The sequence below is a fragment of the Falco cherrug genome, chromosome 3 (genome assembly GCF_023634085.1).
Source record: "Falco cherrug isolate bFalChe1 chromosome 3, bFalChe1.pri, whole genome shotgun sequence".
In the NCBI taxonomy this organism is placed as follows: Eukaryota; Metazoa; Chordata; class Aves; order Falconiformes; family Falconidae; genus Falco; species Falco cherrug.
Genome location: NC_073699.1, coordinates 52,387,742 through 52,401,527, shown reverse-complemented (window position 1 = coordinate 52,401,527; position 13,786 = coordinate 52,387,742). Strand labels below are relative to the sequence as shown.

Sequence of the window (13,786 nt, the reverse complement as noted above, 5' to 3'; positions counted from 1 at the left end):
GTCCAGACAGTAAAAGGGCACCTTCAGCTAATTTGAAGCAGTACAGCTTATTACTCCCAACCATGGAAGGGTGGTAAGTCATGACATTTTTCTCAACCTGATTACTTGCAAACAGCATTGGTTTGGTTTTAGACTCATGATTTTAGCAATGAAATTGTAAAGGTAGGATCAACAATCATCTTCAGTTCAGTTTCCTGGCTACCACAAAGACAAGTACCAAAGAACATAGGAGAACAGAAAAACAAAAGATTTCAGGTTTTACCTCATCTTGTTGTGAATTTAGTAGCTGCAGCTTCATGTGTTTCATATAAGCCATAGTAATCGGCATGTTGTAATCAATCATGCTGGTCACCAAAGTTGGAGGTTTTCCATTATCTGCAATAAAAATATTTATTATGCATTATAGGTTAACTGTGGAGGCTACTTCAGCCTACTCTGCAGTCAAAGTCAGACAGTTATGTCATCTAGTTCTAACTTTGGCGTTTTCAATCGCTTGTAGGCTGTACAGATGGAAGTCTCCCAAAGAAAAAATGAAAATCAAGCTTAAGCCCTGAAAAGTGATGAGTTCTTCTACCCTAAATGACTACAACACATGCACCCTATCTATTCCTTATGTTTAAGCCCCCATATAAACATTTCCAAAGCAAAATAAATTATTTCCTCTAGATGAAATCACCTTTTTAATGAGGGTGCATATGGCATTACACTCCATCCTGAAGTGAATGCAGAAGATTCACTACCTTCCAGCTTAAGTAAATGAGATGATCTGACTTATTGAACTGTTCCAGTCTACCAAATTTTTATGAACCCTCACTTAAGCTAGGAAAATAAAAATGGATATTAGGAATAAAATTACTTTACATCCCACTATCTGACACTAAAACTACCTTTATGATCCGCTCCATCTGGGTTTAAATGCATTCTTTTCTGGCACTCTGAGCAGCTCATTAGAAATCGTGTCACCGCTTCTCTCGGTAGGAAGGCATAGGTCTCTGAAATCTGAAATGGGTAACAAAATATAGGTGCTATTATATAAGCTGATTGAACATGATTTAACAGAACTGATAATTAAATTTCCAAATAAGGTATATTATCTTATAATGCCAGGAAGCACAATGAAAGCATGTTCTGCATAGTATGTAGGATTTCAAGAAACATCTATCCAGTCTGCCAACTTATCATCTAATGGCTAGTAACAGTTGATACTGAACAAAATTCCACGTATATCAAAAGGAGTTTTGTTTTTTCAAATTCCTTTCAGCAAAAAGATTCATACATAACAGGCATCCCACTGAGGGTTGCTTTTAAAAAAAGTTGAAAAGCAACCTTTTTCTTCCAACCAATACCAAAAAAAGAAAGTGGTTGGTTTACATACTCTATTTTTAGCATAACTGTATGTAGACTGATATTGGACTCAGGGTATTAGCAGCAATGATGGTTTCTTTACTATTCTAACTTTGGTTTGAATGTTTTGCAAAAATATTCTTGGAAGGCTTGTGATTTAATACTATAGAGTAAATATGTTACTTTTACTAATTGTTAGAATTTGGGAATCGCTTGATTTCAAAGACTGATTTACCTGTAGATACTTTCAACAACAGATTTTGGTTGTTTCCTTGTCTTTCCAATCACATACTCACAAGCAGGCATCAGAGGGATTTTTCTTTTTTGAAAGGGGAGAGGAAGAAGCAGTTATTGTTGTTTTTAAAAACTGCATTCCCATCACCCCCAAAGATGCATATATCTTTATAGACATTTTGCCTTGCTGAAAAGGACCTTGAGGTTGGTGCCAAGCTGAAAATGAGCCAACAGCATACTCTCTGATTACAGATAAAGTACATCTCATACTGCCTACATTAAGTGTATGGCCAGCAGATCAAGAACAGTTATTATCACTCTCTACTCAGTGCAGGCAAGACAGCAGCTGGAATAATGTGCCCGGGTTGCCCTCCACAGCTCAAGAAGGCTGCTGAGAAGCAGGAGCGGGCCCTGCAACAGGACACCATAGCAGCTGGAACCTAAGGAACCTAGGAAAGGTTGAGGAAGCTGGATTTGTTTCACGTAGGTTATGAGGCAGAGAGAGATCTAATTGCAGTCCATCACTTCCTGAAGGGAAGTTAAAAAACTGTGGAAAGAAACTCTTCAGAGGGTATAACCAGGGACAACAGCTACCAACCACGGCTTGGGACATTAAAACCTGACATGAGCAGAAACTTCTTCACTAAGAGGCCAGTGCCCTGGAGCAGCTTTACCAGATGGATGGAAGAATCTCCAGACCTGGATGTTTTCAAGACATTACAAGGCAAAGCCATGGCTTTTCTGTGATTCATTATATACATTAATGTATATACACTGAACAGTGCAAATGTTGTAAGGAATCACTAGCCTTTCTTTTCCCAGCCAAGATGTTGTCTTGCCATGAAGATAGTCCTTGAAGACAGACAAAGTCCCAGCAAGAGAGATTAAAAGTGTCAACTGGTATCTGCTTGTATTCCCTTATTGTAAAACCTACAGCAGGATTTGATTTCCTATCAAGTACTACACTGATGCAAGTCTCTGCAGGAAGTGCAGTAGAATGGAGGTGGGGTACATGAAAGTGTGGATACAGAAAGGACAAGATAACTTTAACTGGATGTAAATGGGACTGCACACTGTGTAGATCACTCATGCTCCTCACAAGGGTGCTAACAGGAGGAGGAATGGCCAGTTTTGACTCTTTTCCTCTTGGCTTGTCACCTACTTAGCCTGTGTTGAAACCTATGTTTCCTAAAACTCCATGGACCAAATTTATCAGTGACAGTATTTTGGAAAATAGGTGGAGTTTAAATTAGCATTTGTTGATGTGTCATTAGTCATGGAAATACATGGAAATGATGCATTGTAGAATAAGAACACAAATTATACCATCCTGTTTGTGTTATTGTTTAGGCTGTTTATTGTTGTTGTTTTCTCATGTAACAGAAATCCTATTTTGGGGGGGAGAAGGGGATTAGTATAAAAGCAAAATTTGTTCTGTAATGAAAATTGGCAAAGACTATCTCTGGGTCTGAAACAATTTATCTGAAAATGAAGGCACTAAATGAAGCCACTTCTGAATAGGAGACCCTACTAAAAATATTTTCAGATTATTCTTCCTGGGTTTTATACCACAGAACAGATGTGTATTTACCTTTCTAAATAGGAAAACATTGGTTAGCCTCATGCTTTATGGAATCTAAAAAAAGACCTTAAAATTAGCTAGAATTTAAGAAAATTGGTAAGTGCACGTATGCAGCAACCTCTCTCTCATAACATTTAACACATTTAGCACTGTATTGAAATTAATGGAGCTTACCCATGCATTCATTAGTTGCCTGCTTTTGATAGGAATGCTCCATTTATTCTAATCAAGCATCTCTGTCAAAATTCCAGTTCTGCTCAAACAAGATGAAAATCCTCCATGGAAAGCCACTGAGCTAAGGCCCAGATTTCATAGGTATGCTCCACTGACTATAAAGGAACCAGGTTTTATGACTAAATTTGTCCACACAGCAGATGCTTGTGTCTCCAACCTCCCACTGCAACACAGTTTTAAGGATGCCCTTCCCTAAATAACACCACTCTTCACCAACTTCCTCCCCTGTTTATTTTGTAATTTGAATCAATCACAATCCAAGACTTCAGCCTGTACAAATTGGCATAACACAATAGGTATGACATTAAAAAAAAAGAGATACATAGAGGACAACACATAGCTTTCCTTATTGTTGCTGCTTGAATATACACAAAAAGTTCTTTCCAATTTTCAATGTCAGAAAGCTTACAATCTGCTCCCCGCCTCCCCCAAAACTTCATGTCCCCAACACTGCAGACTCCTGTTTGCCTTTCTCATTAAAGAAGGGCACATCTACTTTATAAGATACAGACAGCCGCTTGCTTGCTCTGGCCATGCTCCGAACCAGCTGGCTTAGCACCAGCTGTAGCCAGGAAGCTCTCTAACCAAATTAGCACGAGGCTGAACACAAAGTTGTCGATTTCACCCCCCAGTAGAGTTTACCAGTTTGTGCACAAGCTTGGGCTGATGTGCTGATGTAATTCGTGGAGCTAACTTGCATGTGAGTATTTCAGAGCACAACCTGGTGACCTATAACACCTTCTAGATAACTCTACAGAAATACCTTAGACAATGGTCTGACTTCATCAGGAAAAATTGTTTCTGTTCTCTATTCTATCCTAAAGAAAGCAATAATGACTCAGTCCTCACTGATGCTGTATATTCTAAATGCCTTCAGCGGCTCTGCTCCTAGCTCTCTTCTCCAGGCTGCTGGCTAACAAAAAATATACTCAGACCATCTAATTCAGTTATGTGCTCCAATAAAAGAATATTGGTTTATTGCAATTCCACACACAAAAAACCAAATGCATGCATTTCTACATTTTAAGAAAAAATAAACCAGGAAGGTGGAGGATGTTGCATTATTTACATCCACACACTGACAATGGCATATTTTTGGCATGACTTACAAGAAACTGCTCATGCATATGCCTGTACCAATCAAAGAACAATTGATGGTGAATTCCTATATTGATAAAATTACTTGGATTGCTTTAGAAGCTTTGTAAGGATCCTTATGAGATTCCTTATTCTTACTAGTGGTTTTATTGCACATTAGTACATACGCAGTTGCTTGTAGAAACTTGTTATCTTGTATCTGGATGTATCCTGTATCACAGACAAATCAGAAAATAAGCAGATTCTAGCAGTTTGGTGTTTAGGTATTCTGTACTTACAGCTGAATGCTTTTTATAAGGTAAAGGGAAAAAATTATATGAAGAAGAAAATAGACATCTGAAGCATTAAGCAAAGAGTGCAAAAATCATACAGGGTTTGGTTTAGCCTCAGAAGTTATAGGATAAGAAGCAAACATTTCCTAACAATACAGTCTACACCAGGGGTCCTCAAACTACGTCCTGTGGGCCGGATACGGCCCCCCAGGGTCCTCAATCCGGCCCCCGGTATTTACAGAACCCCCCCGCCCCCTGCCCCCACCACCAGGGGTTGGGGGGGAAACCAAGCAGCCGCAGATGATTGCCTGCCACTTCATCCGCGCGCCGGCCCCCTGGTTAAAAAGTTTGAGGACCCCTGATCTACACACACCTACTTATTTTGTTCTAGTTCTGAACTCAGAGGAAATTAAAAAGAGTTGACTTCAGTGGCTTCAGAGTCAAATTTTTTATGATCTTTTTTCACCCATCACAAAAGGTCTATGATATAATAGATTTTGACATAAGTCAACCCATCCAAAACATCACCCAACATCGATGGCTTTCTAGACCTACAATTGACCTACATGCTGTTTACTGGATCCCATGAAAAGCACAACTACTCCAAGGCAAGTAATCCAGTACCTGAGCACGTAATCTGATTCACATTGGAGCTAAGTGATGCATGCCCTAGTTGTCTACGAGAAGTGTACTGCATTCCTACTGCGTCGCTGCAGGCAGAGAAAACAGGCAAAGTCTTCTTTATGCTCTCCAATATTCAAATTATTTAATTGCAGGATGTTGGGATGATGTAGCTTGCAGTGCTACACTTTTATCTGGAAAATTAACAAGCTCTAAACTGAAAGGCAGATTTTAGGACACATATGGCAGAGCAGGAGAGACAAGTGTGAGGAGAGGGAGTGACATTTTGCAAGTGAACCTATTAACCCCTAAAGAATTAACATGGAGGATGTATGTGTAGTCTGGAAGATACGACGTGTCAGGACAGGGATTTTGTGTTGGTGTGTGTGTATATTTTTTTAATTAGGGAGGGTAAGGGGAGGGAAAAATTATCCAAAGGAGACTTCCAAGAGGGGGGAGTGAGAGAGAGACAGGGAGAGAGAGTGAAGATGGTAATCTGTCCTGGGCCCACAGCCATCAAACCAGGTGGCAGAAATTGGTTTCTTGATGACAGGAGGGCAAGCCAGCCAAGGAAAGTCCTCTCCTTTCCTCAGCAAGAGGTCAGAATAGAAGGCTGACATAGGAAAGCAGATACATTACTGCTGGGAGTTTTATCAAGAGCTCGCTACCCTGATATACTGAGGAAAATGCTGTTCCCTCTCGTGCTAAACTTGCGCTTCACAGCTCCCTTCCCCTCCCTCCCCACGTAGCAGAAGCTGTTTCTTGCGAGGGAAGTGATGGGGAACACCTGCTAGCGGGACCACTGCCAGGACACTCAACGCTCGCTCTTTGCAAAGAAGCAAGAAGAAGGTCCGTAGAGTAAAAGTGCATGGGGCTTGGCTGTTTCGCCGTGCACACAGGAACAGTGTGGGTGCAAGGATTTAAGCGCATTAAGGCCCTGCACAAACCTCATATTTTTCTGCGTCCCCAAGGACAAGGTCTGTTCGGGACAGAAACCAGCCAGGCCCCAAACCTACTTTAACTCTGTTTGATCAGGGAAGTTGTACTGGAAGGAGATGACGTTATTTCACAGGTGTGACCTGCCAAAAATTTCTTCCCCGAAGAAAACGCGTTCACTGTGATGTTCAGAAGGGACTTGCAAGCACAATCCTGTTTTGGGAAGGGAAAAGGGTCACACCATGTTTCACTATCTGAGGAAGGGTTTTCTTAGGGTGACGGGAAAGAGGGAGGCTACTCAACAGCCTGATCCCATTTATTACTGCAACAGCTGGATGAAGCACAGGACACCAGATATTGCCCCATACCTAATAGACTCCTGTTACGCCTCAGATGTTATATACTTATATACTACCTATCTGATCAGAGCCTTGCCTCAAGCTACTTTCCCTTAACACATCAATATCTCTTCCCTGTTTTACAAGCCTGCTTCTCTTCTGGCTCATCAGCCCAGTGCTCTTTTTTCATTCATGGGCTGGGAGTTTTATTAACTGACCCATTTCTCCTGCTCAGATACCACAACCCTCACTTACAACTCAAGTTCACTGCTGTAACATTTCAAGGCTTTGTATGGTGGCTACACAGGCTAAACAGGCAGATATTAGATCATCCTTCACAAGTAAAAATACTCAAGTAGAATATGCACATAGAATTTAAGATGCTTAAGGTGGCAATGAGACTTCAACAAACAGTTCTCAGGCAAATGATGCACTCAGTTATGGGAAACTTTGTCCAGATAAAACAAAGGTGAGGGACTTACTCTATTGTTTAAATGAATGAAAATTTAGCATCTTTTTTAAGAAAGTAAAGACAATAAAACCTACTCTGAAATACAGTTTGATCACTAAATCTGGGCAATATACCTATAGCTGGGCCTGAGAGAAAGAAGAGATGATTTCCATCTTCAGTCTCATCACAGACCATTTGATTTTCTTGAAAAATGTAAGGCTTTTTTCATGGTTTGCACTGAATCACAAAAAGTTGTCCTAACAGCTTGAGCCTGTTGCATTATACTGCTGCTGTAGCCACAACTTTTCCCAGTTACTCCCACCTCTGATACACGCCTCAGCACTCAAATTTAAATTTTAGACACAGCTGAATAGTTTAAATTAAGAAATGCAGCTATACAAAGGCACAGAAAGTCCACTATGTACTCGTTGCACGCCTTTCCCAATACACCAGATGGACTCTTTTCCTGAACACTTTTCTGTGCATCCCCACCTCTGCTTCGACACCATGTCCTGGGTTTGACTGGGATAGAGTTAATTTTCTTCTTAGTATCTGGTACAATGCTTTTGGATTAAGTATAAGAATGATGTTGATAACACACTGATGTTTTTACTGGTTGCTCAGTAGCACTTACTCTAAATCAAGGACTTTTCAGTTTCCCATGCTCTGCCAGTGAGCAGGTGCACAAGGAGCAGGGAGGGAGCAGAGCCAGGACAGCTGACCCGAACTAGCCAAAGGCATATTCTGTACCACAGAACATCATGCTCAGTGTATAAACTCGGGGGGGGGGGGCAGCAGCCACCAATCACTGCTTGGGGACTGGCTGGACATCAGTCAGCGGGTAGTGAGCAACTGTATTGTGCATCACTTGGGATTTTTTTCCCTTGGGTTTTATTCCCTTCTCTCCCTCTCCTCTTCATTACAATTATTACTGTTGTTGTTTGGGTTTTTTATTTTTTTTTAATTTCAATTATTAAATTGTTCTTATCGCAGCCCAACGGGGGGGTGGAGGGGGAAGCGGGAAAGCAGGGAGTGAGAAAGTGGCTGCATGGTACTTAGTTACCAGCTGGGATTAAACCACAACACACCGCAGTTCTCCTTTCAAGATGGGATGCCTATACAAAAATAAGTCCTTCAGGACAGAAAGTGAAAAGTACTCTTCCAAAGCAACACAGTTCCTCCGGGACACTGAGCTGTATCAGTGAGTGCCAGCCAAGTCACCCCTACAAGGATCCTTGGTACTTTCTCCTAAACGCTTAACAAATTCTTTGCTTCAGCACATCTCACCACACCTCCTATGGAGCCCGGCAGAGGACCTGGTGGGAATGCAGGACAAACAGGGCCCTGTTTGGGCACCGCTGCTTTCCTTGGCACTAAGGAACATGGTCTTTTCACCTTCTGCATCTTCCTCATCACCTGTGCCCCTGCTGAGCAACCGACTCAGACAGGCCATGTGTCACACATCCTACCTTTGTAAGGAATTATCTCCCAGATCAACGCCCTCAGCATCTTCCCTGTTTTTGAAGTCCCCTGGGAACAAGGGAACTAGCTGAGATTATAAGCATCATATTAAGTATTCCTCCAGTCTGGCATACTCCAGATATGATTTAAAGTTCTTGGTTTCATTGTATATATGTAAGCCAGGTCTTTTGGTTTTTTGCTGGTGTAGATCTACCTACAGTTGTTCTGGCAAGAAACACAGCCCATCAATCTTATATTGTATCAAGTCGGCATTTGAAATGAGCACAAAACCTGCCAGTTAAAAGGGAAGCTCACTCTTTTTTGCATATTTTCAAGGTTACTCTCTCATATCTCCCACATAGACTTTGTACAATTCCCTTCTCATTTGGTAGTGTGCAGAGAAGAAGAAAATGGGACCTTATTCTAAACTTAAATATTGAAGTAAGATGCTTTCCTAATTAATCTATATGGTTTGTGCCGAGAAATCACAAAGTTTGAGTTTGGTACATTGCTGCCCCAATTAAAATATAAAGGCTACCTTCCAATACACTGCTCTTTTAGAGGTACCAAGTATCAGATCCTGTTTATCTTCCCATGCAGCACCACTGCAGGAAGTCCCACAGAAATCAATCAGTTGTAAAAATGCCATTTGTTTCCACACAGTCAACATAAAACAGTCAGAGCAGATTACAGATCCACTAATTGAGTTTGTAAGCTGTTCTGAACATGCTTTCAGAGAAACACACTGATGTATTTTAGCACTCCAGCATCTGGGGTGACTCTACCAAAAATTAAAAAGACTCTACTTATTCCAAGTTTGTTACTGTATATAAATGCAAAAGTAGTTTATTAAGTCACCTTTGACAATTTCATTACCCTTCTAATCATGCTTGAGTGCTACTCAAAACTTTGAGTGGAGCAGCGTCACTATTGCAAATAGAGACTCACACATATATAAGCAAATTAATTACTTGAAATCAATATGTTGCAATTCTTAGGGATGTGCCATTAATTTTTTAGAAATACTCAGGTACTGAAAATCCATGACAATATTTATGAACTTCAGATGCTTAGCAATTTTGTACTGAAACTGTGGTGGTTTTCTCCCCATCATTTCTCTGCTAAAATGTTTTGGTTACCCAGTGAGAGAGCAGAAGCAATGTGATCGTCACATGCCATGAATTATGAATAACAAATAGCAGTTGTACCATACAGTTTGTGAATCCTCCTTCCTGTAAAAATTCTTCACTCAAACTATTTGGTGAATATTTATGCATGATAAGTACATTCACAGATCTCAAGGTTGATTCACTTTTGACACGTGAATAAAGAAACAAGACTAAATTAATCTTGTTCCCTATTCACTTAATAAAATTAAACCCCGCCAAAGTACTTCAGTTTGATTTATAAAGCTTTTAGGGTATAATGCTTTGTGAGACAGTTACCCAAGATACTGCCTCTTTCCTCCTGCAATGCCAGACAAGATAGATATTGCACAGCTTGCTGGAACAGACTGACAATACAGCTCATAATTTTAGTGCAGTCATTTTCATAGACAGGTCCAGTAAAGGACCATGTAATTCCCCAGTTAGTCTGGTAGAGTTTGAGGCCTGTTTACTTAATCTAATTCTCGTGTCAGGGTGGAGAACAAGAGCTGGCATTAGTTTGTTCTGGAGTCTTTTTTCCTTTTTTGATTCTATGGAAGTCTGTAAAAATTATATGTGTGTGAATCCTGGCCTTGGGAAATATGACTCAAAGCCTTTATTCACAGAATCACAGATTGGTCAGGGTTGGAAGGCACCTCTGGAGATCATCTAGTCTAACCCCCTGCTAAGGCAGGTTCTCCTAGAGCAGGTTGCACAGAGTCACATCTATGTGAGTTTTGAATGTCTCTGGAGATGGAGACTCCACAACCTCTCTGGCAGCCTGTTCCAGTGCTCTGTAACCCTCACAGTACAGAAGTTCTTCCTCATATTCAGAAGGAACTTCTTGTGTTTCAGTTTGTGCCCACTGCCCCCTGTCCTGTCGCTGGGCACCACTGAAAAGAGCCTGGCCCCATCCTCTTGACACTCACCCTTAAAATATTTATATGCATTGCTAAGTTTCCCTCTCAGTTTTCTCCAGGCTGAAGAGGCCCAGCTCCCTCAGCCTTTCCTCACAAGGGAGATGCTCCAGCCCCCTCATCATCTTTGTAGCCCTCTGCTGGGCCCTCTCTAGTAGTTCCCCTTCTCTCCTGAACTGGGGAGCCCAGAACTGGACACAGCACTCCAGACATGGCCTCACCAGGGCAGAGCAGAGGGGGAGGACAGCCTCCCTCCACCTGCTGGCCACCCTTCTTCTGATGCACCCCAGGATCCCATTGGCCCTCTTGGCCACCCGGGCACACTGCTGGCTCATGGCCAGCTTGCTGTCCACCAGGACTCCCAGGTCCTTCCCCACAGAGATGCCTTCCAGCAGGTCAACCCCTAAACCAATATGCAATGAAATGATTGCACAAATATTGCAGACTCTGGTAACAAACTTACATTTGGGCATCCTTATCCTCTGCTCATAATGATGCAATAATCTCAGGTCGCAATTGCAATAAAAGTTGACATGAAATGAAACTACTGTGTAGGCTATTGAATCTGCACAAGTAGTTCTCACAGAAGATACCCTAGTTGTCTTTCATGCTGTTTGCAATAAACAAATTTCTTACCTGACCTGGAATCATGGGATTCTTACAGTAGTAAATGTTATACTTGGCATGTGTTTGTGTAGGATGTAGGATGATGACCTGAAGTATTGTATTTATAGTTGGCAGCACTATTTATACTTGTATATTATTCCACAAAGTTTGTGACCTATACCTTTGATCAGCTTACTGAAGTAAAACAAAATAGATAAGGTCAATGAAAATACTACTTTGCTAATGCTTTCTAAAAGAGAAGACCAAGTATCAAAATGGCCAAGGTGACAGATGAAAATCAATTTAGACAGTTTGTGTTTGTTTACCCTGAAATAACACTCCAAGCCTTACAAAAGCACACCCAGATAACGGATGTATTCATATATCTGTCTTAAGGTCAATACCACTGGGAACAAATTATAAGAAATTTTGCCAAGAGCTTATCCCACAGCAAACCATCTGAAATAGCCTATAAATAAAATATCTGTGAAGAGATTCATAGATAAATAGTAAAGTTTGTTATATACCTGAAAAAAGCAGTAATGGAAAAATAGCTGTTTCTTACAGCTAAAATCAAAGATGTGGGTATCAGAAATGTGGAGTTCCGCCATATTCTGGTGACCTCTGAACAAAAACGGCCAATGTGACTGCAGGTGTTTTTTAATGTGAAGAATACTGTGTTCAGGGTGACAGGTCACCTCAGGGCCCTGTGCACAGCCTGCCACCAGCCTCATCTTGCTAGGACCATGGGGAGAGGATGGGCCCTGGCTGGGAGCCCCTGCCCTGCTGCCCTGGGGGAGCCCCTGGTACTTCAGCAGCTGGAAAATCAAGCACTGAGCATGCCTGGGACTATCATAGATTTGCGCATGGAAGTCTGGCCATCCAAAACCAGGCAAGCGCATACATTTTAAACACGTTGGGAAAGTGCAATAAATGTTTCATTAGTTCTCCATAAGAAAAGTTATATTTGTGCCACTAACCACAAAAGCAATTTATAGCTATTTTAAGGCAGTGGCTGAACTGGTTAGGTCAAACTACAACATGCAATTAAAAATCTTAGAAATAATCATTTCTCTCTACTCAGCCAGTTTATGCAGGTGTGAGAGGTGCCCTCTCAATACTTCTCTCATTGTACCTATTAGCTTTCCGGCCTTTTGAATTTAGGATATTAACAAGTTTTCATACCATTAAACCATAACTATACTTAGCCTGCAACAATAAACTACAAGGCAACTTCATCCATATGATGAAGTACAGCAACTCATTTACCAAAGTTGTGGCAATAGCTTCTAAGTCTTCTTTAAGACTTCATCCATTTAATAACAATTAATTTATACAGAGTTTTCACAGAAATTGTCAAACCATTACAGAAAGAATAAATTCCCTGCTTGCATCAATCAGAAATCTCTATTGAAGTCAATGGATCTGGGTTTTATTACACAGAAAATGTGATTTCTAAACTGTATGTTTCCATGCATTATTGAAAGATCTCTGAAATAAATTTGAGGGTGAGGGTTGCAGTACTAATCCAGTTGGAAAAAACACAAATCACATGCCATGTGGTTAAGCCCAAATCACTCATGCTTTTAGAGACTGATGTTCACCTTTAGTTTGTTGGGGGTTTTTTACTTACTGCTTTATACGTTCTCTTTTGTCCAGCATGTTTTCTGATTTGTTCTCCATTAGGCCCAGTTTCAACATGCATGGAATAGATAATGTCAAAGAAATCTTCTACGACGGCTACCCGCCGTAAAGACAGCTTCTCATCTACACCTACTCCATCCTGAAAAGGAAAAAAACATAAAAAGAAAGAGTAAGAAGGATGAGATAAATAGATGAATTATGATAGCCATGGGATGCATTGTCCTTTTTTAGCAGGGTGTTAAAAGACACTTCCACTGAGATCTGAAGGTCACCCACCCTGTGAATGTCTGAAACAGTACTGTAGGAAAACTGTATGATCAGAAGGATCACACGGACCCTTGCAAGCAGTCCATTTTGACAAGTCAGGGCATTTGGTCTCTTGATAGAACATGATCTTTCACTCCAGTATTTAAAAACCAAAACAAAATGTGTCTGTGCTTCTTTCTCCAAATGCACAAACAAGATTCAAAGGCTGAAGCAGTCCCAAACACGTGGCACAGAAATGCATTATGCGGCTGTTAATAAGAATGCAACAGCTCTCTTATCCTCTTATTTCCTTCCCACCCCCCACCCCCCCCAACACCCCACCCCCAGTAAATCTGTACCTAGCACTTCATAAAGGTATATAATAAAAGGTTTTAATTCACTGGTGACAGAGCTGACTGTAATTATGAATACAAAGGAAGTTGTTACAATTTACCCCTGCAAAACTGGTTTGAAAATATACTACACAAAGACATATCACAGCATGAGGAAAAGGGACATTTTTTTAATTTGTGATTTTTCCACACACGTTTCCAGTTAGTGACAGAAAAGTGAGGACACCTACCATTTCATTTTCAAAAGTAATAGTGCCACAGTAGCTAAAGATTTATGAACAGAACCAGTCCCAAACATCTCTGA

At 40.9% G+C, this 13,786-nt stretch overlaps 1 protein-coding gene across 4 annotated transcripts in view; it reads right to left on the bottom strand.

Moving 5' to 3' along the window:
* NOL4 (nucleolar protein 4) overlaps positions 1 to 13,786 on the bottom strand; it is a 201,388-nt gene that overhangs the window by 151,643 nt on the left and 35,959 nt on the right. For all 4 annotated transcript variants that reach the window (XM_055705990.1, XM_055705992.1, XM_055705991.1 and 1 more), the window contains exons 2-4: positions 12,873 to 13,022; positions 888 to 999; positions 263 to 375 (exon numbers count right to left, since the gene is read on the bottom strand). In XM_055705990.1, the coding sequence (XP_055561965.1) occupies positions 263 to 375; positions 888 to 999; positions 12,873 to 13,022 (375 nt within the window). The remainder of the gene's footprint in view (positions 1 to 262; positions 376 to 887; positions 1,000 to 12,872; positions 13,023 to 13,786) is intronic.